This window comes from Bos mutus, chromosome 7, assembly GCF_027580195.1.
Source record: "Bos mutus isolate GX-2022 chromosome 7, NWIPB_WYAK_1.1, whole genome shotgun sequence".
NCBI classification, from domain to species: Eukaryota; Metazoa; Chordata; class Mammalia; order Artiodactyla; family Bovidae; genus Bos; species Bos mutus.
Window position 1 is genome coordinate 100,368,592 of NC_091623.1, and position 27,885 is coordinate 100,396,476.

General features: G+C 43.8%; 2 protein-coding genes and 1 long non-coding RNA gene across 18 annotated transcripts in view; 2 read left to right on the forward strand and 1 right to left on the reverse strand.

The window, feature by feature from the left end:
- Positions 1-4,924, forward strand: part of ABLIM3 (actin binding LIM protein family member 3) — a 136,775-nt gene extending 131,851 nt beyond the window's left edge. For all 5 annotated transcript variants that reach the window (XR_011464844.1, XR_011464847.1, XR_011464846.1 and 2 more), the window contains one exon: positions 2,716-4,924. Coding sequence is in view for 1 of the 5 variants with exons in the window: in XM_070374595.1 (XP_070230696.1) it covers positions 2,716-2,829 (114 nt within the window). In the remaining 4 variants the exon portion in view is untranslated. The remainder of the gene's footprint in view (positions 1-2,715) is intronic.
- The window catches only part of LOC138988565 (uncharacterized), a 114,671-nt gene that overhangs the window by 9,066 nt on the left and 77,720 nt on the right, over positions 1-27,885 (reverse strand). The window lies entirely within an intron of this gene.
- AFAP1L1 (actin filament associated protein 1 like 1) overlaps positions 25,733-27,885 on the forward strand; it is a 79,860-nt gene continuing 77,707 nt past the window's right edge. For 2 of the 6 annotated variants that reach the window (XR_011464843.1, XM_070374590.1), the window contains exon 1: positions 25,739-27,155. Coding sequence is in view for 4 of the 6 variants with exons in the window: in XM_070374590.1 (XP_070230691.1) it covers positions 26,786-27,155 (370 nt within the window). In the remaining 2 variants the exon portion in view is untranslated. Of the gene's footprint in view, positions 27,156-27,885 lie in introns of all 6 variants that reach the window. The other 4 variants (XM_070374592.1, XM_070374593.1, XM_070374591.1 and 1 more) reach the window with 4 other exon arrangements.

The window sequence follows — 27,885 nt, forward strand, 5'->3', positions numbered from 1 at the left end:
AGTGAACAAAACAAGGACCCCTGCCCCCTTGGAGCTGGTGTTCTCATGTGAGGAGACATATAGTAAATCATACAATAATAAGGAAACAATAGTGTGTTGGGAGGTAACGGGGCTGAGGGCAAGGAGTAAGAGGAGAGCAGCGTGAGGGGGATTGGGAGCTGGAGGGGTGAGTTGCAGGCTTAAATAGGGAGGTCTGAGTAGAGCTCATTGAAAACATGACATCTGAGCAAACACTTGAAGTACAAACCATGCCTATATAGAAAGGAAGCACATTCTGGGCCAGGGAAACAGCCCTCACCAAGGCCCTGATGCAGGAGTGAACCTGGTGCATTGGAGGACAGCAGGAGGTGAGTGTGGCTGGGGCCACGTGAGCCCAGGAGAGAGGAGGAGGAGGAGGAGATGAAATCAAAGGAAACGGAGACCAGGCCACACCGTGTGACAGACACGTGAAGAGATCCCTGCACCAGTAATTCACTGTGCCAAGAGCATGCCCCTCATCATCTGTCATCCTCACAGGACCCATGAGGGCAGGTACTGGCATGCTGCTACTCTCACGAGAGGACACTGAGGCTCAGTGATGTTGGAAGTACCCTGTCCAAGGTCACACACTCATATCTGCCTGGCTCTAAAGCCCGGGCACATAATCTTCATCCATTAAAGTCTGTGATGGATGTCAAGTGGACAGGCTGCCATTAAATGCTCTGAGAACTCAGGAGAAAGGAGACTCCATGTGGCCCTCAACAGAGAGAAGAAAGCCTCAGATTCCTCAGCGTGTCCTACAGTGGCTACTTGAGTAGTTTCGGCTTAATTCCTTTATACTATGTTAAAGATTTTTTAACACAGTGGCGAAAGCCAGCTAGAGAATCGATAGTAACCATCACTCTCCAACAACAGAAAAAACAGATTAGACTAAATTACAGTTCCCCTCAGGCTTTACTATGGAAGGGGCAGAGAATGTTCTCATATCCACATATTTTCAGCACTTCAGTGAGAGTAAAACAGATCTGGGCGAGTCAATAGCAGAACAAAAGAAGGACACTGTCTAGACAGGTGGGGTCTGAAGGAGTCTAACAGCCAAATGTGACATGTGGGTGCTGTCTGAATCCGTATTCAAACAAACCAGCTCTAAAAAGATACTTTTGAGACCATTAGGGGAATTTTATTGTGGACAAGTATTAGGTAATTCTGTGGAATTGTCATTTTTTCTTGCCCATGCTGTTGTGGTTATGTAAGAAAGCAAATACCCAGTATGCTTTGAGATGCCAACTGCTGTATGTAGGAGTGAAGTGGCAGTATCTAGAGTTAAGAGACTTAATGAGAGGAAAGAGAAAATGTGGTAGATTCTGATGGTCATTGAATCTGGGTGAGGGGCATGGGTGTGCACTGTGCTATTTTCTCTCTTGTGTATTTTTGAAATTGACCAAGAGGGTGGTGGGCATACACTGCATTTGGCATCAGGAGCCCTAGACTCAGTTCTGCTACCTGCCTAGTGATCTCCCCTCCCTCCTGGGCAAGTCATTTTAATTCTCTGACTTTTGCTTTTCTCACTTTCCAATTGGGTAGAAATAATTCCTGGTTTTCAAGGTGGTCAGAAGAATTAAGAGAAAAGAGTGAATGTACATATGAGCATGATAAAAATGCAATAGAGTACCCAAAAATCAACTCAGATATATAACCAGTGATATCTAACAAAAGTATGATATATAACCAACAATATCTAACAAAAGTATCAAAGTTACCTTTACCTAAAGAAAGTTTTGGAAATGTGGCAAAAACATTCATTCACAGTGCCAACAAGCCAGAGAATTGGCTAAGTGTTATGTGGCTGTACACATAATTCTCATTGAATTTCCTTCAATACCTGATGAGCTAATATAACTGGTAACAAGAGCAAGTGAATGCAGTAAGCTTTCAGGCAGGACATAGGCCATCTAATTCTCTCTTTAAACAAAATCATAAATTTTATTTAAAAAATAAAATTTCAGACCTCCAGAAGAGTTTCAAGAATAGCAAAATGAGGATCCATTTATCCTTCACCAACTGTTTACATTTTGCCACATTTTAAGTGCCATATATTTCTAACTCAAAGCTTAGAAATCAAAGTTGTATCAACTTTCAACTCTGCTCAGAAGGGACAGGAGAAAGGACAGGCAGAAAGGGGTTAAAAAACCCACTAAGACATGAAGAACAATGTTTCATTATGTGGCATACTTGTTTTCATATAACAAAGAGTATGGTATGGAGAAATCGAGAGAGAAAATTTTTTTTTCATTGACTGACCTAAGGAAAAACCTTCCAGATTTTTTTGGTAAACTTATTACTAAGAGGAAATACACCCTAAAATCTTGGACATGCCTCCTTTTCTGTCCAAAGTAGACAGCAGTAACATTACTCCATACACACTCCTGGACACAATGCATGGAGCAGGGATGCAGAAAGGGGAGGCCAACCGAGAGGCACTCAGGTGAAGCGGAAGTCCCGCCTGAGTCTTGGGTAGAGAAAGCCTCTCCAGCCAGATCAACTACAGGGGTCCCTCCCAGGAAACACTCACTCACACAGCCATCCACTCGACATACTCATCACACACCCTCCGTGGGTCAGGCACTGTGCCAGGCACAGCAGAACCAGAGGAAACGTACAGGAACCACTCCTGCATCTACCTGCCTCTCACGTCCTCAAGTTGTTCCCTCTCTGTCTCCTCCCCTCTTCTTCCAGCGCCACCTGTCCCAGGAAGAGTTCTACCAGGTCTTTGGCATGACCATCTCCGAGTTTGACCGGCTGGCCCTCTGGAAGAGGAATGAACTCAAGAAGCAAGCCCGGCTGTTCTAGGCAGAGGCTCTATAAATATATATGCATTTATATAAAGATATATGTAAAATCTCTATACTGAAGCTCGGTATAATCCTCTTGTGTAATGGGACACACTGCCTGCCATGAGACTTGCTTTTCTGTATCGTCAGGCAAGCCCACATCATCAAGATATTTTTATGCTCCTTACTTTCTCTTTTTTAAGTGCAATGGGGTTTGGGAAGGAATTTGTGGGGACTCCCATCCTTTTACTGGGGAGCCTTTTTATACTGAAACATCTGTCCTGACTTGAGTCCCCCAGGGTCCAACTCTCTTTCCTGAAAGAGGTGCCTGAAGGAGTCTCTCTTCTCTCTGCTTCTCGGCTCTTCCCCCAACCTCCAGGGACGATGCTGACCGTGCAGTTTTCACACTTCACTGGCCCCAGAGGGGCCCTTCTCAAGGGGGATCCACAGCGTTCTCCCCGAGTCACTGAACACCTTTGAGAGCCCTGAAGAATTTTCTTATCCCCCATTAGGACCTCAGTGCTGTCTGGGGGTGATGCAGCTAGAAATGTGGGTTTCACGTCTATTCGTTACAGAAATAAACAGAAATGGATAGGGCCTTGGCCTCTCCTCGCCTCTTCAATCCTCCTCCTATCCTTGATCCTCACCTCTCTCTAGTCCAAATCTATGACTCATGGTAGGAAAAGAAAAAGCACTTCCCTTTTCTGCATCATTGCTTCCCATGGCCCCGTGCCTGGCCCCTACGTGAAGAACCAGAGGGAGAAAGTGGGAGCCAGGAGCAGGAGACAGAGCGGGATGCCTGTTAGTGCCGGGGCTGCAGGACCCCTGGGACCCTCCCTCATTGCTCCCAGAACCTCCAGACCTTCCCCCTTAGGAGGAGAGGCCCATTTTCGCAGCCTGTATTTTTCAGCCTTACTACAATCTATGTGCCTGACAACTCGCCACAGGGCTAATGTTCCCACCACGGCTCCAACCGAACAACTAGACAGACAACCTCTAACACACACCTCCAAAGGTAATCCAGACCACGTCCTAAAGAAAGCTTCCTGGCCTATGCTGTCTGGTCTCTGGGTTGGCAGAGCAACCCAACCATACCCCCACCAGTCCTTGGCTCCCACTGCAAAGTTGGCCATGCTTCATGGGGGAAACTTTTGAAGAATGACTGCTTATGAGATTCCAAAATGGAGCACTGGCCAACGTCGCTCACAGTCATCCTGATTTCCCCAGTGGCTGCCTTTCCTGCCTCCTTGCCTTCTGGAACAGGGATGAAAGCTTAACCATCTCTCCTCCCCTCCCCAAATCTGTAACCATGAGTTGGTGATGGTAAGATCTGTTCCTGGAGATGGCTTGAGTCAGACCACGAAGGAAGGATGAAGAAGTGGAAATGACAGTTATGACTCTCAAGAGGTTATGTGTTGTGGCAAATGTAGGACTGACTTCAGCAAACCCTCACTGAGCACCTGCTGTATACTGAGCACCTGCTGTATACTGAGCACTTACTGTGGGAGGGCAATGGGAATACTAGAATGATCAACCTGGGGCCCAATCTCAGGGGCATGCCTACTAAAAATGGGTGTCATAAGGCATGTACTCAAACATGATGGATGTGAGGCAGAAAGTGATAGGAGACAGCATTAGAAAGTGTATGTGATGTTACTAAGAAAGCAGATGCAGCTGGGGCAGACCAAGGACAGCTTTCTGCAAGAGACTGCATCTAAGTGAAGTTGAGGAAGGTGAAGGAGACCGAAGGGAGGAGACTGTAACCTGAAAGGGTGAAAGGATGAAGGGCCAGAAGGGAGGTCTAATATACTCTCATTTAGAACGTCCACCCTTTCTGCATCTTCTCTTTTTGGCCAATGTCTCAACTGCCCTGACCCTTTTAGAAAAGACCCCAGCCAGACACAATCATTGAAACTGCCTCATTATTGCTGGTTGAGAACTTGGAGAGATTGAAGGGCTTTTGTTATTGTTGTTGAATATCTTTGTTTCCCATAAATGCACATAATTTCAACCCAGACTTGTGTCCTTCTGTTGTTTCTCATGTGAGTGGAAATGAGTGACATGGGGAGAGGCTGAACCATGCACATTTTTCAAAATAAAACTATCAGAGAGAAGCCCTCTCTTGGTCTCAGTTTCTCCTTTGATAAGAAAGTCTGACCAGGTAAGCATTACCCAAACTGTTTCCTGCAGAATGCAGGGTCCTAGAGGATGGAAGAGGTTGTTGCAATAATGAATAGTGTTCTATGATAAAAAAAAATAATGGTAGTAAGACCCAGGTGAGCTGACGATTTCCAAAAGGTAGTAAACCTAGAGATGGGGAAGCACAGTATCAGAGTTCTCATCCTCAGTAAGCCAGAAACCACCCACCCCTACACCTGACTTCATCTGAATCAGTGTTGCAGTTACTGACAAACACAAGAGGAGATCAAGAGTAGAACATGAAGTTCACTTCCCTACACATATGCATCAAAAATACATCTAAATGTTGAACAGTTCTCAAAGGAGACCGACTGAAAACTGGCAGAAGAGCTCTTATACAACCAAAGCTGCAAGAAAGATCTCCATACAACCAGGTAGGACAAAAAAGAAAAATAAGGCATCAGGAAGGGGCCAGCACCCCTGGGGGGTACTTATGAAAGAGGAAAGGTTCTCTCACCCTGGAAACCACCTTTGCCAGCTGGGAAGTCTACCAGAACAGACAGGGAGCTGAAGGGGCCTGGTCTCTGCTTGCAAGGAGTGTGTGTCTGCTGGTTTGCTAGCAGTCAGGGAAAGAGGGACCAGCACTTGATGGCCACCATGACCTCACACTGTCAACCCAAAATGCCATCTGGGCAGGGCTGCTAGTATGCACAGCAGCTAGGTGCTGAAGCCTGGCTTTGAGCAGATGGCTCCTGGGAGAGGACTCAGTCCAGCTGTGCAGAGATTACCTGGAGTGTGGTCTGGGCCTCCACTGTCAGTGCCTGCCACAGGGGCACAGTCCACCATAAGACCCCCACTGTCAGCATGCTTACAGAGGAAAGCAGCTCCAGTGGTGGTAGACTTTGTGAGCCCGGGCACGACAGTGGTGAGACTGACGTCAGAGCCAACTATCAGGGCTGCCATTTCGAGGAGTGGGCCCGAGAGCAAGTCCAGCATCACCTGCGCTGTGCTGGTGGGCACTAGATGGCATGACCACAGTCACACCACCCCCCAGTAGACCCTGGAGAGGAGAACGCAGCTGTTCCTTTTCCAGTGGGAGCACTCCAGTCCTGCCTACCTCACACCACAGCTTGGAGTCATATCTGGGGTAGACAAGCCCTGGGAGAGTCCTATCACCGAGACAGCCCAGGTGCTAAACGGCAGCACAACCACTTCAATTCCTGCAGCCACAATGCCCTGGCCCCCAGTACCTGCCTAACACTAGGTCTCAGAAAACCACAATGGAGAAAGGAACATGGCCTTGGGCTGCTCCTAGGCAAAACCAAGGACACCTGCACAGGTGGTGCAGAGATTCTCTGTGACAGCATGGGCCTCACTTGCTTCAGCACTCAAATCCTTTGGGAAAGAGCATGCACTTAAGGGCAGGCAGCCTTACTGAACCCAATCATCAGAGCTTCTACTTCAACAACAGGAGAGCAGACTCCAGCCCCGACAGGGCTGTGACAGCCACAGAACTAAGCAGAGGTCTCCCCACACTCTCCAGTGCACACACTAGTTACCATAACACCAATCACACCCACTATCAAAGGAATAATTTCCACTCCGAAAAAGACATGGCTGGCATTCGTACCAAAAATAATGGACTCACACAGTCCACACAGGGACACTTCCACCTTAAAACAGTCCTTTAAGACCACAGTAGATAACTGTTTTTCCTAAATTCACAAACATAAATTTAAGTAAAGTGAAAAAGAAGAGGAAATATTCCCAATTAAAAGAGCAAGAGACAGACCCACCAAGAAAAAAGAAGACTCAAATCAATAAAATTAGAAATGAAAAAGAAGTTACAACAAAGAAATACAAAGGATCATAAGAGACTACTATGAGCAACTACATGCCAATAAAATGGACAACTTGGAAGAAGAAATGGACAAATTCTTAGAACCGAACCAAGAAGAAATAGAAAATATGAACAGACCAATCACAAGCACAAAAATCAAAACTGTAACCAAAAATCTTCAACAAACAAAAGCCAAGGGCTAGATGGCTTCACAGGTGAATTCTACCAAATGTTTAGAGAAGAGCTAACATCAATATGCCAGCAAATTTGGAAAACTCAGCAGTGGCCACAGGACTGGAAAAGGTCAGTTTTCATTCCAATCCCAAAGAACGGCAATGCCAAAGAATGCTCAAACTACCGCACAATTGCACTCATCTCACACGCTAGTAAAGTAATGCTTAAAATTCTCCAAGCCAGGCTTCAGCAATATGTGAACCGTGAACTTCCTGATGTTCAAGCTGGTTTCAGAAAAGGCAGAGGAACCAGAGATCAAATTGCCAACATCTGCTGGATCATGGAAAAAGCAAGAGAGTTCCAGAAATACATCTATTTCTGTTTTACTGACTATGCCAAAGCCTTTGACTGTGTGGATCACAATAAACTGTGGAAAATTCTGAAAGAGATGGGAATACCAGACCACCTGATCTTCCTCTTGAGAAATCTGTATGCAGGTCAGGAAGCAACAGTGAGAACTGGACATGGAACAACAGACTGGTTCCAAATAGGAAAAGGAGTACGTCAAGGCTGTATATTGTCACCCTGTTTATTTGACTTATATGCAGAGTACATCATGAGAAACGCTGGACTGGAAGAAACACAAGCTGGAATCAAGATTGCCGGGAGAAATATCAATAACCTCAGTTATGCAGATGACACCACCCTTATGGCAGAAAGTGAAGAGGAACTAAAAGCCTCTTGATGAAAGTGAAAGTGGAGAGTGAAAAAGTTGGCTTAAAGCTCAACATTCAGAAAACGAAGATCATGACATCCGGTCCCATCACTTCATGGGAAATAGATGGGGAAACAGTGTCAGACTTTATTTTGGGGGGCTCCAAAATCACTGCAGATGGTGACTGCATTCATGAAATTAAAAGATGCTTACTCCTTGGAAGGAAAGCTATGACCAACCTAGATAGCATATTCAAAAGCAGAGACATTACTTTGCCAACAAAGGTTCGTCTAGTCAAGGCTATGGTTTTTCCTGTGGTCATGTATGGGTGTGAGAGTTGGACTGTGAAGAAGGCTGAGTGCCGAAGAATTGATGCTTTTGAACTGTGGTGTTGGACAAGACTCTTGAGAGTCCCTTGGACTACAAGGAGATCCAACCAGTCCATTCTAAAGGAGATCAGCCCTGGGATTTCTTTGGAAGGAATGATGCTAAAGCTGAAACTCCAATACTTTGGCCACCTCATGCAAAGAGTTGACTCATTGAAAAAGACTCTGATGCTGGGAGGGATTGGGGGCAAGAGGAGAAGGGGACGACAGAGGATGAGATGCCTGAATGGCATCACTGACTCGATGGACATGAGTCTGAGTGAACTCCGGGAGTTGCTGATGGACAGGGAGCCCTGGTGTGCTGCGATTCATGGGGTCGCAAAGAGTGGGACACGACTGAGTGACTGATCTGATCTGATCTGAACATCTATCCTGATCAAACTCTTCCAGAAAAGTGCAGATGAAGGAAAACTCCCAAATTCATTCTACGAGGCCAACATCACCCTGATACCAAAACCAGACAAAGATGCCACAAAAAAAAGAAAATTATAGATTAATATCACTGATGAACATAGATGCAAAGATCCTTAACAAAATTCTAGCAAACAGAATCCAACAACACATTAAAAAGATCATATATTATGATCAAGTCAGCTTTATCCAAGGGATGCAAAGATTCTTCAATATATGCAAATCAACCAATGTGATACACCATATTAACAAACTGAAAGATAAAAACCATATGATCATCTTAGTAGATGCAAAGAAAGCCTTTGACAAAATTCTATACTCATTCATAATAAAAACTCTCCAGAAAGCAGGCATAGAAGGAACAAAGCTCAACATAATAAAGGCCATATACGACAAACTCACAGCAAACATTATCCTCAATAGTGAAAAACTGAAAGCATTTCCTCTAAAATCAGGAACAAGACAAGGGTGCCCACTCTTACCACTATTATTCAACATAGTTTTGGAAGTCCTAGCTATAGCAATCATAGAAGATAATGAAATTAAAGGAATCCAGATTGGAAAAGGAGTATAACTCACTGTTTGCAGATGATATGATTCTCTACATAGAAAACTCTAAAGATGCCACTAGAAAATTACTAGAGCTAATCAATGAATAAAGTCCCAGAATATAAAAGTAATACGCAGAAATCTCTTGCATTCCTATGTACTAACAATGAAAAATCAGAAAGAAATTAAGGAATCAATCCCATTCATCATTGCAACAAAAAAGAATAAAATACTTAGGAATGCTGCTGCTGCTGCTAATTCGCTTCAGCCGTGTTAGGAATAAATTTACCTAAAGAGACAAAAGACCTGTGTGCAGACAACTGTAAGACACTGATGAAAGAAAGACAACACAGAGATGAAGTGATACACCATGTTCTTGGATAAGAAGAATTAATATGGTAAAAATGACTATACTACCCAAAGCAATCTATACATTCAATGCAATCCCTCTCAAACTACCAACAGTATTTTTCACAGAACTAGAACAAATAATTTCACAATTTGTATGGAAACACAAAAGACCACAAATAGCCAAAGCAATCTTGAGAAAGAAGAATGGAACTGGAGGAATAAACCTGCCTGACTTCAGACTATACTACCAAGTTACAGTCATTAATACTAGCACAAAAACAGAAATACAGCCTAATGGAACAATATAGAAAGTCTGGAGATAAATCCACACACCTGTGGATTTGACAAAGGTCAAATCTTTGACAAAGGAGGCAAAAATATACAGTGGAGAAAAGAATCTTTTCAACAAGTGGGGCTGGGAAAACTGGTTAACCATATGTAAAAGAATGAAAATAAAACACTTCTAACACCATACACAAAAATAAACTCAAAGTGGATTAGAGACCTAAATGTAAGACCAGAAACTGTAGAACTCTTAGAGGAAAACATATGCAGAACACTGACATAAATCAGAGCAAGATCCTTTATGAATGGAAATAAAAACAAAAATAAACAAGTGGGACTTATTTAAAATAATATAAATTTAAAAGCTCTTGCATAATGAAGGAAACTATAAGCAAGCTGAAAAGACAACCCTCAGAATGAGAGAAAATAACAGCAAGTGAAGCAACTGACAAAGAATTAATCTCCAAAATATACAAGCAACTCATGCAGCTCAAAACCAGAAAAACAAACAACCCAATCAAAAAACGGGCAGAAGACTTCCACAGGCATTTATCCAAAGAATACATACAGATGGCTAGTAAACACATGAAAAGATGCTCAACATTGCTCATTATTAGAGAAATGCAAATCAAAATTACAATGAGGTATCATCTCACACCAGTTGAAATGGCAATCATCAAAAAGTCTACAAACAACAAATGCTAGAGAGAGTATGGAGGAAAGGGAACTCTCTTACACTGACAGTGGGAATGCAAACTGATACAACCACTATGGAGAACAGTATGGAGATTCCTTAAAAAACTAGGAATAAAACTCCCATATGACCCAGCAATCCTACTACTGGGCATATGCACTGAGGAAACCATAACTGAAAAAGACACATGTACCTCAATGTTCACTGCAGTACTGTTTACAATAGCTAGGACATGGAAGCAACGTAGATGTCCATCAGCAGATGGATAAATAAGGAAGTTGTGGTGCATATACATAATGGAATACAACTCAACTATAACAGATTTGAGTCAGTTCTAATGAGGTGGATGAACCTAGAGCCTATTATACAGAGTGAAGTAAGTCAGAAAGAGAAAGACCAATATCATATATTAACACATATATAAGAGGTGGCAAGAATACACAGAAGAACTGTACAAAAAAGATCTTCACGACCCAGATAATCACGATGGTGTGATCACTGACCTAGAGCCAGACATCCTGGAATGTGAAGTCCAGTGGGCCTTAGAAAGCATCACTACAAACAAAGCTAGTGGAGGTGATGGAATTACAGTTGAGCTATTTCAAATCCTAAAAGATGATGCTGAGGAAGTGCTGCACTCAACATGCCAGCAAATTTGGAAATCTCAGCAGTGGTCATAGGACTGAAAAAGGTCAGTTTTCATTCCAATCCCAAAGAAAGGCAATGCCAAAGAATGTTCAAACTACCGCACAATTGCACTCATCTCACACGCTAGTAAAGTAATGCTCAAAATTCTCCAAGCCAGGCTTCAGCAATACGTGAACTGTGAACTTCCTGATGTTCAAGCTGGTTTTAGAAAAGGCAGAGGAACCAGAGATCAAATTGCCAACATCTGCTGGATCATGGAAAAAGCAAGAGAGTTCCAGAAAAACATCTATTTCTGCTTTATTGACTATGCCAAAGCCTTTGACTGTGTGGATCACAATAAACTGCGGAAAATTCTGAAAGAGATGGGAATACCAGACCACCTGATCTTCCTCTTGAGAAATCTGTATGCAGGTCAGGAAGCAACAGTGAGAACTGGACATGGAACAACAGACTGGTTCCAAATAGGAAAAGGAGTACGTCAAGGCTGTATATTGTCACCCTGTTTATTTAACTTATATGCAGAGTACATCATGAGAAACGCTGGACTGGAAGAAACACAAGCTGGAATCAAGATTGCCGGGAGAAATATCAATAACCTCAGATATGCAGATGACACCACCCTTATGGCAGAAAGTGAAGAGGAACTAAAAGCCTCTTGATGAAAGTGAAAGTGGAGAGTGAAAAAGTTGGCTTAAAGCTCAACATTCAGAAAACGAAGATCATGACATCCGGTCCCATCACTTCATGGGAAATAGATGGGGAAACAGTGGAAACAGTGTCAGACTTTATTTTGGGGGGCTCCAAAATCACTGCAGATGGTGACTGCATTCATGAAATTAAAAGACGCTTACTCCTTGGAAGGAAAGTTATGACCAACCTAGATAGCATATTCAAAAGCAGAGACATTTCTTTGCCAACAAAGGTCCGTCTAGTCAAGGCTATGGTTTTTCCTGTGGTCATGTATGGATGTGAGAGTTGGACTTTGCAGAAGGCTGAGCGCTGAAGAATTGATGCTTTTGAACTGTGGTGTTGGAGAAGACTCTTGAGAGTCCCTTGGACTGCAAGGAGATCCAACCAGTCCATCCTGAAGGAGATCAGCCCTGGGATTTCTTTGGAAGGAATGATGCTAAAGCTGAAACTCCAGTACTTTGGCCACCTCATGCGAAGAGCTGACTCATTGAAAAAGACTCTGATGCTGGGAGGGATTGGGGGCAGGAGGAGAAGGGGACTCCAGAGGATGAGATGGCTGGATGGCATCACTGACTCGATGGACTTGAGTCTGAGTGAACTCCAGGAGTTGGTGATGGACAGGGAGGCCTGGCGTGCTGCGATTCATGGGGTCACGAAGAGTCGGACACGACTGAGCAACTGAACTGAACTGAAGGGAATCTAAAAAGATAGTACCAAAGATCCTACGTGCAGGGCAGCAAAGGAGACACAGACATAAAGAACAGACTTTTGGACACAGTGGGAGAAAGAAAGGGGTGGGATGATTTGAGAAAATAGCATTAAAACATATACATTACCATATATAAAACAGATAACCAGTGGGAGTTTGATGTATGATGCAGAGAACCCAAAGCCAGTGCTCTATGACAACCTGGAGGGATAGGGTAGGCAGGAAGGTGGGAGGAGGGTTCAGGAGGGAGGGGTCACATGTATGCCTATGGCCAATTCATGCTGATGTATGGCAGAGGCCATTGTTATATTGCAAAGTAATTATCCTCCAATTAAAATAAATTAATTAATTAAAAACAAAAAGAACAAGAAAAATCACTTGAAACAACAAAACAATAAAACAGACCTCTCCAGTCAACTAGATCCCAAGTTCAAGAAGGAGGCAATAAAAATGCTAAAGGAATTAAGAAAGATTATCAACATAAATGCATATTACTGTAACAATGAACTAGAAACTATAAAGAGGAACCAATCAAAACCAGACAACTGAATTGCCAAGATAAACACTAAGCTAAAAGCAATGAATAAGACAAAGATACCATGAAAAAAGAAAATCACTGGCCAATATCACTGATAACATAGATGCAAAAATCCTCAACAAAATAATAGCAAGCCAAATCCAACAATACATTAAAAGGATCCTACACCATGATCAACTGGGATTTCTCCCAGGGATGCAGGGATTTTTCAATCCACAAATCAATCAGTGTGATACACTTCAAAAAAAATTGAAGAATAATCATATCATCATCTCAATAGATGCAGAAAAACCTTTTAACATATAACAGGAACTCTCCAGAAAGTAGACTTACAGGGAATATACCACAACATAATCACAAGCTGGAATCAAGATTGCTGGAAGAAATATCAATAACCTCAGATATGCAGATGATACCACCCTAATGGCAGGAAAACACAGAGGAACCAAAGAGCGTCTTGATGAAGGTGAAAGAGGAGAGTGAAAAGCTGGTTTAAAATTCAACATTCAAAAAACTAATATTATGGCATCCCGTCCCATCATTTCATGGCAAATAGATGGGGAAACAATGGAAAAAGTGGCAGATTTTATTTTCTTGGACTCCAAAATCACTGCGGATGGTGACGGCAGCCGTGAAATTAAAAGATGCTTGACCCTTTGAAGAAAAGCTATGACAAACCTAGACAGCATATTAAAAAGCAGAGACATCACTTTGCCAATAAAGGCAAAGCTATGGTTAGATCCCAAGTCTGTATAGTCCAACCTATGGTTTTTCCAGTAGTCATGTACAGATGTAAGAGTTGGACCATAAAGAAGGCTGAGTGCCAAAGAATTGATGCTTTTGAACTGTGGTGCTGGAGAAAAACTCTTGAGACTCTCTGACAGCAAGGAGATCAAACCATAGAAATGGAACGGAAATCAACCCTGAATATTCATTGGAAGGACTGATGCTGAAGCTGAAACTCCAATACTTTTGTCACCTGATATGAAGAGCCGATGCACTGGAAAAGACCCTGATGCTGGGAAAGATTTAGGGCAGGAGAAGGGAGTGACAGAGGATGAGATGGTTGGATGGCATCATCGACTCAATGAACATAAGTTGGAGCAAACTCTGGGAGACAGTAAAGGATAGGGAAGCCTGGAGTGCTGTAGTCCATGGGGTCACAAAGAGTTCTACGTGACTTTGCAAATAAACAACAACATATATGTCATATACAACAACCTACAGTTAACATAATACTCAACAGCAAAAAGCTGCAAGCATTTCCTCTAAGACAAGGATGCCCACTCTTACCACTTTTATTCAACATAGTTTTGGAAGTCCTAGCCACAGCAATCAGAAAAGAAAAAAATTAAAAGGAATTCAAATTGCAAAAGAAGTTAAACTGTCACTGTCTGTACATGGCATACTATGCACAGAAAATTCCAGTGATGTTACCAGAAAACTACAGGAGCTCATCAATGAGTTTGGTAAAACTGCAGGTTACAAAATTAATACACAGAAATCTGTTACACTTCTATACACTAGCAATGAAAGATGAGAAAGAAATTAAGGAAACAATCCCATTTATCACCACCTCAAAAAGAATACCTAGAAATAAATCTACCTAAGGAAATGAAAGACCTTCGTACTATAAGACACTGATGACAGAAATCAAAGACACAAACAGATGGAAAGATATACCATGTTCTTAGATTGGAAGAATCAATACTGTCAAAATGACTGTACTATCCAAGGCAATCTCAGATTCAATGTCATCCCTATCAAATTACCAATGGCATTTTTTACAGAACTAGAAAAATTTTTAATTTATATGGAGACACAAAAGACCCTCAATAGCCAATGTAATCTTGAGAAAGGAAAATAGAGCGGGAGGAATCAGGTGCCTGGACTTCAGACTATACTACAAAGCTACAGTAACCCAAACAGTATGGTACTGGTACCAAAAAACCCCACAGAAATATAAATCAATGGAACAGGACAGAAAGCCCAAAAATAAACCATGCATACCTGGTCAATTAATCCACAACAAAGGAAGCAAGACTATACAATGGAGGAAAGATAGTCTCTTCAATAAATGGTGCTGGGAAAACTGGACAGCTCCATGGGAAAAATAAATAAATAAATAATCACAATACTCTTCAGTATCATACAGAAAAAATAAATTCAAAGTAGACTGAAGACCTAAATGTAAGACTGGACAGTATAAAACTCTTAGAAGAAAATATAGGCAAATACTCACTGACAAAAATTGCAGCACTATCTTTTTCAATCCATCTCCAAGACTAATGGAAATAAAAACAAAAACAACTGGGACCTAATTAAACTCAAAAGCTTTTGCAGAGCAAAGGAAACCATAAACAAAACAAAAAGACAACTCACAGAATGGGAGAAAATATTTGCAAATAGTGTGACCAACAAAGGATTAGTCTCCAAAATTTACAAACTGCTCATGAGGCTTTAACAGCATAAAAACAACCCAATCAAAAAAATGGGCAGAAGATCTAAACAGGCATTTCTCTAAAGAAGAAAGACAGATGGCCAAGAGACACATGAAAAGATGTTCAACATCACTATTTAGTAGAGAAATTCAAATCAAAACTACAAGATACCACCTAACCCCAGTCAGAAGGGCCATCATCAAAAAATCTATAAATAATAAACACTGGAGAGCATGGAGAAGATGGAACCCTCTTACACTGTTGCTGCAAATGTTAATTGGCACAGTCACGATAGAGAACAGTATGGAGGTTCCTTAAAAACTAAATGTAGAATTACCATATGATCCTGCAATCCCACTCCTGGGCATATATCCAGAGAAAACCATAATTCAAAAAAAGCACATGCACCCAGTGTTCACTGCAGCACCATTTACAATAGTTAGAGACATGAGGCAACCTAAATGTCCGTAGACAGAGGAATGGATAAAAAAGATGTGGTACATAAACACAATGGAATATTACTCGGTCATAAAAAAGAATGAAATGTTGCCCATTGTAGCAACACAGAGGGACCTAGAGAATATCACAACATGTGAAGGAACTCAAAGACAAATATTATATCACTTATATATGAAATATAAAAAATAATACACATGAATCTATCTACAGAACAGAAACAGACTCACAAATATAATTTTAAAAAACACCTAAGCTTATCAAAAGGGAAAGGGAGTTGGGGGAAAAATAGTAGTTTGGGATTAATAGATACATATTTTATATAAAATAGATAAGGAACAAAGATTTACTGTATGACACAGGGAACAACTTTAATACCTTGTAATAACCAATAATGAAAATCTGAATAAAAAATAATATATATAATTGAATAACTTTGCTATACACCCAAAACACAATATTGTAAACCAACTATACTTCAATTTAATAATCATAGTAATAGTTCCTCATTATTAAGTACCAAGAGTGTGCCAAGTTCTTTTTTATTACTAAACTTTTTACTTTGTATTGCAGTATAGCTGATGAAATGTGCCAAGTTCTATGCTAAGGACTTTCCGCCCATCATCTCATTTAAGCCTCTGTTAACAACCCAAGAGGTATCATTATTCTTACCTGCATCTCATAGAGGAGGAAGCAGCGTTAAAGAGGATGCTTAATAACTGTGGTGGTGCCAGGAGCCAATTCCTACCTCTCTGACTGAAGAAATCAGTTCAACCACTCTTATCAGGTAGGATGCTTTCAGTTGCAAGTAAAGAGTACCTTCTTAGGGATGTCCCTGATGGTCCAGTGGTTAAGAATCCACCCTGCAATGCAGGGGATGCAGGTTTGATCCCTGATTGGGGAAGTAAGATCCCATATGCCTCAGAACAACTAAGCCTGAGTGCCGCAAGCACTGAACCCACATGCTCGAAAGCCCACACCCCAGAACCAGAGAATCTGTGCACCACAACAAAAGATCCCCCGATGATACAATGAAGATCCTGCATGCTGCAACTAAGAACTGATGCAGCTAAATAAATAAATACGTATTTTTTTAAAAGTACCTTCTTAAAAGTGGCTTTAACGATGAGAACACATTACCTTGCCAACTAGAAAGAGGTCCCAGGTGCAGGGCTAGTCGATTCAGCAGCTCAGTGATACTGCTGGGCGCCCAGATTCTTGGCATTGCTCCGTTCCACCATCCTCAGGTGTGATTCCTCAGGTTTAGAAGAGGCTGCTGTGGTGCCAGGCATTGTGTCCTCCCACAATCACACTGAGAAACAGGACAGAAATTTCCCTCTGTGTGTCTCTCTTAAGCAGACAAACCTTCCCAGAAGTCCTCAGTAGGCTTCTCTGCAGGCTCTGCTGGCAGAGCTACAAAACAGGCCCATGCCCTTGAAGCAAAAACAGCTGCTATCTGTTTTTTGCATTTCAGACTCAATAGTGGGAGGCTGATGCCCTGCTGGTAAAGAAGAAAGACAGGGCAGATGGGGAATGGCCTCTGGGTTAAGCAATCACACGGTTTCAACCACAGTCACTCTCTCCCCTCAGAGAATCACAATGCACCTTACAAGAAGTTCTATGAAGTTCTTTTTGTGACATAAGTAAGAAACGTTACTTTATTATATCCATTCTAAGATATAAACTTTTTTTCACATTTTGATGTCTATGATGATGAAATGTGGCTTAAAAGGAGCTCCTTTCCTGACTTCTCATTCTATGATTCCTCCAAGTATCACCCCCATCACAGCCCCTTGAGACAGGTGGCTAAAATGTATAAAAGGAAACTCAAGAATGTTTCCTTGCCCCCTGGCTACACACACACTCAGAAAGTATTTGCTTCTGGAGCATCTGCTGTGAGGCAGGAGCACTAAGGACGCAACTGTGTACAAGTCCGGGGTGAGCTCTCATGCAGCTCTAGTCTTAAAGAGGAAACAAGACTGTAAACAAGTGAACAGAAAAAGGGAAGAAGACAGGAGCAGTGCTCTGACTGAAGGATGACAACGAAGTGCCCAAGGGAAAAGCGGGGATGGTAGCGTTTTAGGCACAGAGAGCAGTGTATGTAAAGGCACTGAGGTGACTAAGAGCTTGATGTATGTAGAACTAAAATACAAGGGAGAGACGCAAAGGAAGGGGAGCTGGGGGGCAGGCAGAGACCAGAATATGCAACGGGCCTGGAAGGACACCTCTAAGTCACGCAGGCTACGTGAAGATCGTCTGGCTTGCACTGTGGCTGTACCTACCAGAAGCAGGCAGAAATGTTCTAAGTCTAGCTACTCAAAGTGTGGTCTCCAACCAGCAGCACTGGAGTCACCAGGGAGCTTGTGACAAATGCAGAATCTCAGGCTCCACTCCAACCTACTCAATCCAAACCCATATTTTAATAAGACCGCCGGGTGCGTCACACACACAGTGAAGTTTGAGAAGTGCTGCTTTAAACCATCCTTCTATTTTGGAGAGGGATGGCAACATTTTGTGTCTGACCTCCTGAAGTTCTAGAAGGGAGCCCTTTCCCTGTGCACATGACTTCTCTGGACACTGGAGGGCAACCTTACATTAATAAAGCAGAACTCAAAATAGGGGCCACAGAAATCACAGAAGGTTAGAGCTTAAAGACAAGGCAATGGCTGCATTTTGCAGCCACAGAGACAGGCCCATTGAGCATTGAGCAGAACAAGACAAGCCGCCAGCTCTCCTGCGCCCAGAGCTGTTCGTCCTCACGAGGCACCTGGTGCGGAAACCCGAGGACCGGCTGTGGATGGTGTCAGCAGCTGCAGCTGGCCACTGAACAGAGCCAAATGTGGAGAAGAAGGGCTTGGAATTCAAGGGCAACAAAGCCCTGCTAAAATTCACAGCAATTATGAAGTGAGTTTGCAGAGTTACGCCAACTCTGTTAATGCCCCATGTGTAATTAAATTTTAAATACTTCATTCCACATCAGATGTCAAGTTGCTAAAACTCTTGATCACATAGTGATAAACATCTGCTTTTACGTACAGAGCTGTGAGCCACTGCCAAGCTATTCAGAAGCCCTAGAGCAAGACTAAATAAATAAAATCCAGAAGCCGTGACGACTAGGGCTGGCCTCTATCACCCAAGCATCCACATGCCTCTTCACCTGGCCTCTGATGTGATTTTTGGCACAGGAGCACAGGCAGAAAAACCAAAGGCCTGCAGTCGCGCCTGTGTCCTTGCGGTAAATGAGGGCCAAATGTACAGATGAATCAGGTCAAAAATTAAGGTGACATCTATGCCCATGTCCAGAAGTGTTTCCTCCTTGGGGGAAACTGTCCTAGTGTTTCCCAAATTTTAGTCACTCAAACACCACCTCCACAATTTTCATCATTTATTAATATTTACTTAATGCTATTTATGTGATACTTTTCTTTCAATTGATTCATTCCTGACTTTTCTATTTATCAGTATCAAATAAGGACCAACTTTATGCTTTTAATACAAATTCAGATCAATTCATAACTCTCCAAATATGTTGGCCTGAGTCACATCTAAACCTACCTTACATATTCACCACGAGCCTGAATTCCACACTTTGCAAATTATTGTTCCCTTTGACATAAGTGAGAGCAGAGGAAAGACATGTATCCCCTCAGTCTCTTCATGATGACTGTTCTCTAGGAAACCAAAGGAAAAAAAAATCTGAAGATGCTTCAGGGACAAGAAAACACAAGTACTCTGACAATCAAGCAGGGCCGAGTTAACCCCACCCCACCTCAGGGAGCCAAAACTCGCATATTCCACAAGCCTGTTCCCAGGACATCATGTCCAAGAACTTCCTGTTTGCTACGGTTTTCACTGGACCCATCCCTCTCTCTGCTGCTCTGCGTTGTGAAGACTTGCCTACTTGGGCACCACTGTGACCTGTGGCTGGAACATGACAGCACCACGGCTAGACTCAGCCTCCCTGAGTACGAACCTCAGCCTGTCCATTTACCTGGAGGGTTATGGGCTCAAGTGTATCCCCCCCAAATTTTTATGTTGAAGCCCTAACCCCCAGTTCCCTAGAACATGGGTGTATTTGAGATACAGCCTTGAAAGAGGTGACAAGTCAAAATGAGGAAGGAGGATGGGCCCGATTCCAATCTGACTGGTGTCCTTATAAGAAGAGGAGATTAGGACAGAGGGAGAGATGCCAGGAATGTAGGTACACAGAGGAAAGACCATGTGATGAGGCAGCAGGAGGGTCACCACCTGCAAGCCAAGGGGAGAAGCCTCAGAGGAGAGTAACTGCTGACACCTGGCTTGGGGACTTCCAGCCTCCAGAACCAGAAGAAAATAAATTTCCATTGTTTAAGCCACCCAGCCTGTGGTATTTTGTTACAACAACAATAGCAAACTAATACACCACATGAAATGAGACTTTCAAGACAGGAGGAACAGCACTTATTTCATTAGATGGTAAGGACTGAATGATGTGCTTCAGGCACAGTACCTGGCTGCAAGGGCGGCGGAGGGGGTTTCTCAGCATCTCCCTCATTCTTAGATCAGGTGCGTTACCCTTACCTGAATTCCCACCAGCAAAGGTGTGCAGACCTCGAGCCTTGGGGCCTTCTTTGCCACAGATTGAGACACCACCGGAAGATGAAAACTGAACAGAGGAGGGTGGAGTCAGGAGATGGAAAGAAAGTAGCAACCACTTTGTGTTCCTGAATCTGAGCTTATCTTAAATCCAACTTCACCTTTCAAATCCCCAGTTACCTTCTGAGTTAATAATTTATTAATTCCTTTTCTGGTTTTAGCTGGTTTGAGTTGTTATTATATCACTTGCATCAAAGGAGTTGTGACAAACACACTGACTCCCAGAGTGAATTAATAACGTCAGCTTTGCCGTGTTAGGGAAATCACGCGATCCCAGTTTCAGTAGTGCCTATATCGGTTCCTGCAGGAACAAGAGATAGGCCATGTGACTCACTAGGGAAGCACTTGTGAGGAGTCAAAACGTGCCTCAGTCATGAAAAGTGCTTGTAGGACCTGGACCAAAGGCCTTCTTGCTCCCAAAGCCCTCCTTTGGATAAAGACTTTATTGTCATACAAAAGAAATGTGCCCAAGACTCAGGTCTTGCCTATTTGAATCAGGAGAAAGCAATCTGTCCTTCTGACAAAGTAACAGCACTATTTAATTTTTAAAAACATAACTACAAATTGCTACCCCTTCTCAGATTCTGTGGGTAACAGGAGCTGAAAGCGCCATAGTCCTCGTATCCGAGGGTATCAGGTGTCCCCACAGGGAAGGAGGAAGCTGGCAGAATTTACCCCATTTCCAATGGTCTGGCTTACACAAAACTCCCTGCAGGGGGCAGCCTGGATGTGCGGCTGAGAGTTCAGTGTTCCTTAATATTTCCATAAGCGTCTGACAATGTCTCCAGAGGAAATGCACGTTGATTACAATAACTTGTACTTTTACACTAAGCACTTTACAAACTTCACTTAATCCTCTGGGTACTACTTTCATCCTCATTTTACAGATGAGGAAACAGCCCTTAATACATAATTCATTCAAGGTTTCACAGCTGTATGTCACAGAAGTCTAAAGCCCTTGGCACCACTCCCCAATTCTGCCTCTGAGATCTTTTGTGATTCCAGGCAAGCTTTCTTCCCCTTTTGGCTTCAGTCCTCATTGGACAAACAAAGGGACCAGCCTGGCTAAAGTCCTGGGCTCCTCTCAGCTCTAAAGTTCTTCTAGTTCCAAGGTTTAGAAATTCACTTTGCACTTTGCACTCTGTACCCTGGCATCAGCCTGCATGCTAGAGATGAAGAGGGAAAAGGCAGTGCACCCTTTCAAAAGAGAGCTAGTCCCTGCTGCAGGGTTAAAGGATGGGCATCACCTTGGCCCCCAGGTAGAGGCACCAGCTGGACAGACTCTCTAGAAGTCTTCATGGGCCCACAGTTTTTCTCAGGGTTCCTGTATGCCACTTTTAAGCCCACAGGGGTATTTTAGTTGGCCCCTCCAATGTTTTAAAACAATTGGACTATTTACCAACATTTTAAAATCAAAAGCTGAAATCTGGATTCCTGGGTTTTCTTGAAAAGTCTGAAGAGCTGGCCACACTGCACTGAGTTGCTGGCTCCTGGCATTCAGATGGAACAAGCGTGCTCTGCTTTTCCAGCTGGTCGGCTCACATACACACCTCCCCTGACTGGTCCTGAGGGTACTTCTGCCTGTGAGCCTCACTTAAGGAGCTCTTTTCCTGAAGGATCCTAGGGGTGGGGATGTGCAGCACTGGGGCACAAGAACAAACGCTCCTTTTCCAGTGACACAACAGTGCTCTGGGCTCTGTGACAGCTGACACCAAACCTGTGGCCTGGGTGCAGGTAGGAGCCTGGTGCCTTGGAACAAAAACCAGAAAGTACAACAAAAGAAGAGGTGTTCATCCAGCCATGAAACTCTCCTTCCCCGGTAGCCACCACTCAGACCTCTATCTGCTTTCTGGGGCCCAGGGTGGACCAACAGCCATGTGTCATTTCCCTGGATAGGGGCTATAATGGTGACATTGTGCTGAGTGGAACAAGAGAGGTTTTCATCCAGCGACCAGCACTGGGCAGACACTCAAGCAAGGGGCTCTGGGGCTCACCCTGCACAAATGAGTTTGGGAGTGGGGCCCTGAGCCAATGAGAAGCCCCATGGATTGGGCTGCACGTCCATAGTGGCAGGCAGTGGGAAGGGAAGCAGAGAGGCAATGCTCCCAGAACACATCACTGCTATCTCATTTTCCTCTACAAATAAATAAGCAAATAAACAATCTCAGAGGATAAAGGAGATCACGCCCCAAGACACCTGCATTAATAGAAACCTCCTGAGTCCTAGAGCATTTATTCACTGACACCTGACAATACTTGCTACCACTTAATAGTTTCCAGACACTGTGCTAGGCTGTAGGGATCTAGCAACAAGTAAGACACAACACCCACTCGCATAGTGCTTGCAGTCTAGGGGGCCAAGAAGAGGTAAAGAGAGAAGTAGGAATTTAAACACTGATGACGGGAGAAATATCAATAACCTCAGATATGCAGATGACACCACCCTTATGGCAGAAAGTGAAGAGGAACTAAAAGCCTCTTGATGAAAGTGAAAGTGGAGAGTGAAAAAGTTGGCTTAAAGCTCAACATTCAGAAAACGAAGATCATGGCATCCGGTCCCATCACTTCATGGGAAATAGATGGGGAAACAGTGTCAGACTTTATTTTTCTGGGCTCCAAAATCACTGCAGATGGTGACTGCAGCCATGAAATTAAAAGACGCTTACTCCTTGGAAGAAAAGTTATGACCAACCTAGATAGCATATTCAAAAGCAGAGACATTACTTTGCCAACAAAGGTTCATCTAGTCAAGGCTATGGTTTTTCCTGTGGTCATGTATGGATGTGAGAGTTGGACTGTGAAGAAGGCTGAGCGCCGAAGAATTGATGCTTTTGAACTGTGGTGTTGGAGAAGACTCTGGAGAGTCCCTTGGACTGCAAGGAGATCCAATCAGTCCATTCTGAAGGAGATCAGCCCTGGGATTTCTTTGGAAGGAATGATGCTAAAGGTGAAACTCCAGTACTTTGGCCACCTCATGCAAAGAGTTGACTCATTGGAAAAGACTCTGATGCTGGGAGAGATTGGGGGCAGGAGGAGAAAGGGACGACAGAGGATGAGATGGCTGGATGGCATCACTGACTCGATGGACGTGAGTCTGAGTGAACTCCGGGAGTTGGTGATGGACAGGGAGGCCTGGCGTGCTGCGATTCATGGGGTTGCAGAGAGTCAGACACGACTGAGAGACTGAACTGAACTGACCCAATGGAAGAACTGAGAGTAACATAGTAACAGAGTCAGTTCAAGAATCCAGATCTGAACCCCAATTGGTGGTTTTTCTTACTTTTCCCAGGGTCTCCTGAGATCACTACTCTGTGGAATGGCGGGCTGGAGCTGAGAGAGGAACGTACCGCAGATACTATAATGCGGAATCTGAACTCTGCACTGACAGCAAAGGAAAGCCATCAAATACTTTTAAGGAGGATCTGACTAGAACCATGGAATGGTCGCTGTGGTAGCCATGATGGAAGCAGACCTAGAGGCAAAGTGACAGATTAAAAGGCTAAAGTATGTTTCTCTCACTGGGACAAAGAACATTTAGCCTCTAAATTTTTCTTTCCTTGGGCTTCCCAGTTCCACCTGATAAGCTAAGAATGAGAATGGGGATTATCAGTTGTTTTCACAAGACTAAGAGCATGTGGGAGCTGAAAGCTTTTTTCCTGGAATTGTTCAGTGGGACCAAATTTGATATCTTTTTACAGAGCTAGAACTCTTCACACAGACTTCTTTAGACAAGCACCAGGCAAACCTGGAAAACTTACTACAGCAATAAGAAAAGGGAATTACTACAGCAATAAGAAAAGGGAATATATGAGGCAGATCCTAAAAATCCTTTCCAGAGAACTGCATTCACACAGGGAAGGGGGAAGGGGAGGAGAAAACCAGGCAAAGGCACCCACAACCTCCATCCCCATTCCAGCACCGCCCACCCGATACCCTATAATCTGGCCAAGCCAAACTGCTTTGCAGACACATCCTGCAGTTTTCTATCTCTATGTCTTTGCTCTCACTGTTTTCTCTGTCTGTAACGTTATCTCCTCATTACAGGCTCACCCAAGTGTCTGTCATCCACTATTGTCTCCATGATCAGTAAGAAATTCCTGCTTCATCTTACTGAATTCCAAGAACACTTTATATTTCCTCTGGTACTTATCACATAATAATTTTTAATTAAATTATTTTATGCATATTTACCTCCTCTACTAGATTGGAAACTCATAAAGGATGGAGATCATTTCTACTTAGCATTGAAAGTGAAGTCGCTCAGTCGTCTCCGACTCTTTGCGACCCCATGGACTATAGCCCACCAAGCTCCTCCATCCATGGAATTTTCCAGGCAAGAGTACTGGCGTGGGTTGCCATATCCTCCTCCAGGGGATCTTTCTGGCCTAGGGATCGAACCTGGGCCTCCTGCATTGCAGGCAGACGCTTTACCGTCTGAGCCACAGGGAAGTAGTTCTCCCAATAGAAACTGGCACAGAATGCAACAAATATTCCTAGGTAGACTAATCAAAAGTAGGGGTAGTTTTTAATGGTGTCTATGGGCCTATGTAAAGAAAAAGTACAGAAAAGATATGTAGTTATTCCTTGTTCTAAAGCCACAAACAGCCAGCAACCAAGCTGTAGTCAATTTAGTCAACAGTGCCACCTAGTGGGCACTGTGGGTAATTATTAAACCAGAACCACTACATCTTCACAGCTACTTCTTACTGTTAATCTTTAGGAAAACTGCACAGACTATGTTTTCCCATTTTTACATTTTTCCTAGACCCCATTTTTACATCTTTCCTAGCCCACATTTCCCATTTTACATCTTTCCTAGCTCAGTTAATCTCATTCCATATACCATTTCATAGGTGCATATAAATTCCCTTTAGCTTTTATTCTTCTGTTCCAATTCTCTGATAAACTGCCAGTCTAAAAATTTCTTAAAGCTTCTAAGCCCTCCATCTGTTCCTGCAATAGTTGCATTTTATACATTTTTAAAATTTACTTCAAATGAAATATTGTGTTTTTTAAAGTAGTAAATGAGCTAGACTGAGAACTTAACTACAATTTATAGCCTTGTTTTCAAGTGTTTCAGAATTAAAACAGTGAACTTTTAGAAGTTAATTCACTTATAAATTGTTGGTTGTCTGCTTTAGAATTTAAACTGACCTTTTCAAACTGGAAAAGTGGGCAAGAACAAAGAGGAACTTGGAAAATAATAATGGCTCACATTTTTATAGCTTTATTTGGTTTACAAAGTGGGTTTGTACCATCATGTCATTTGCCCTCCCCAAAACCTTGCAAGGTCAGTATGAGTTTTCCCATAGCACAGATGAGCAAGCAAGCTTCATAGGCTTAAAGTTACACATTTCGTAAGCAGCAGAGCAAGAGCTCAAACACAAGTTTTCAGGCTTCAATCCCATTGTTTTTCCACTACACCATATTTCCTCTGGGCTCACACACAGATATATTAAACAAACTACTGATGCAATTTGGTGAAGCAAGGGCACTAATTTCAACTTGGGAATGGAGGAAATATTCCCAGTCCAGGAAAAGGCAGGATGGTCCCAATGCTAGAATGTTCTATGTAAAGGAGCGGCCTAGCCAAAACTTCAAACTGTGGTCTGGCCTATCTTGGGGAGGAGAAGTGTTTAGAAGAAGAATTAAGCCTTGAGTTCACTTTTGGCCTTAGACATTTCACTATAATCGGTTTGGACCTACTTTCACAGAGACACACTAACAGGACGAAAGATGCTGACATTCTTCACACAGCTTTAAACTTAAATCCCATTCCTGACCACACTGCTGCTGCTGGTCATAGCAATATTTCTCTACATCCTGTAATTATTTAAGGAAGAGCACACTTAACATTGCATTGCCCTTCTATGCTAAAAATGTGTTCATTTCCACAGTTTTTAACACTCCATGTTGGCATTCTTTAAGATTCAGTACACTGGGGACCTCAAAAGTTTGATGTGTCCCAAGCCACTGCCCACCTTTTAGCAATCCTTTCTCTCCTTTTCCTAGGTCATTTTTAAAAGATCTTTATTATTTCACTCCTCTTTTACACCATTATTGGCATAGTGTCTGGTCCACTGTCTGGCTCTAGAAGGTGCTCAGGAAAGACATGTTTAATGAAGAAGATAAACCCAAAGACACGAAATGTGTGGCCGCAGCAGGCAGAGATTTTTGACTCTACTGTTGAAAAACAGATTCTAACAGTTTGGACAATCTGAAAATGGACCCGGCTAGAAGTGCGGTAGTAAGCTTCTCGTCACTAGCGGAATGCAAGCAGAGCTCAATAGTGCCTCGGTCTGGGCAGGGGTGCGATGCACGCGGGTACGGGCATGAAAGGAAGCGTGAACCGGCATGTGGGTCCTCTAGTAGCCCCTCCACAGAGGGGCGCCAGGACTTGTGAAAAGCAGGGCGTGGCAAGGGTGTGTGGGGATGAGGGACACCCGAGGCCCAGGGGGCCAGGCGGGCTCCGGGTCTATTCCGGGAGCCGAGCGCAGGGGCGGGCGCGGGCGGGCGCGGGCGGGCGGGGGCGCCGGGCGAGCATCCTGTCGGGGGAGGGGACGCGCGGAGGGCGCTCCCGCGGGGCCGGGGCCGGACTGCAGAGTGCCGCGCCGACTGCTGCCAGGCCCGCCGGAGGCACCGCGCCCTGCTGCCCTATCGCCGGCGCCATGGACCGAGGCCGGGGTAAGAAGAAACGCGGCGCCCACACTTGTTGCTTTGCAGGGCGGTAAGGGGAGAACCGCGCGATCTAAAAGCCAGAGAGGAGGAGGCAGAGACTAGCGGGTTGGGCCGGCCGAGGAGTGTGGGGGCGAGGAGGAAGGGAGAAGCTGGGGGCCGAAGACCCGGCGCTGTGTGGACAGGTGCCTCCTGTGCCTGGGCTGCTAGGGGTGTGCTAGGGGGACTCCTGTCCCGGACTTGAGTTGCCTCCAGTGTGTGAAACCAGAGTTTTCATACACTCGGAGCCTTAACTTCATGAAAGATCCCGAAAAGAACTCCTGAGGAAGAGAAGCTCCTCTCACCCCATCCCAACCCCCTCCACCAAGGGTAGAATAGAGTTAACAAGTCACACTCTTGAAAACAACGGGGCGGGTTAAGCCCCTACTGTTCACACGCTGAAAAGCCCCAGGAGACAGAAGTGTGTGCATCGACCCAGGGTGTCGGGAGGAGGAGCTGCAGGAGTGCCTGTGGGTGCCTGCATGGGTGTCCCAGCCCTGGCTCTGAGCCTGATAAGCCCTGTGACCTTAGCCCACCCTCTCTCTCTGGGCTAGTGACAAGGTTGAACTGGATTGTCTCTGAGACCTCTTCTTACCTGGACAGTTTGAAGAGTTGAAGAGTATTTAAGAAAGTTTCACAGACGTGGTGGGGGTGCTTGTTCAAACTGCAACAGGAGCATAGAGAGAGCATTTGTGGGGGG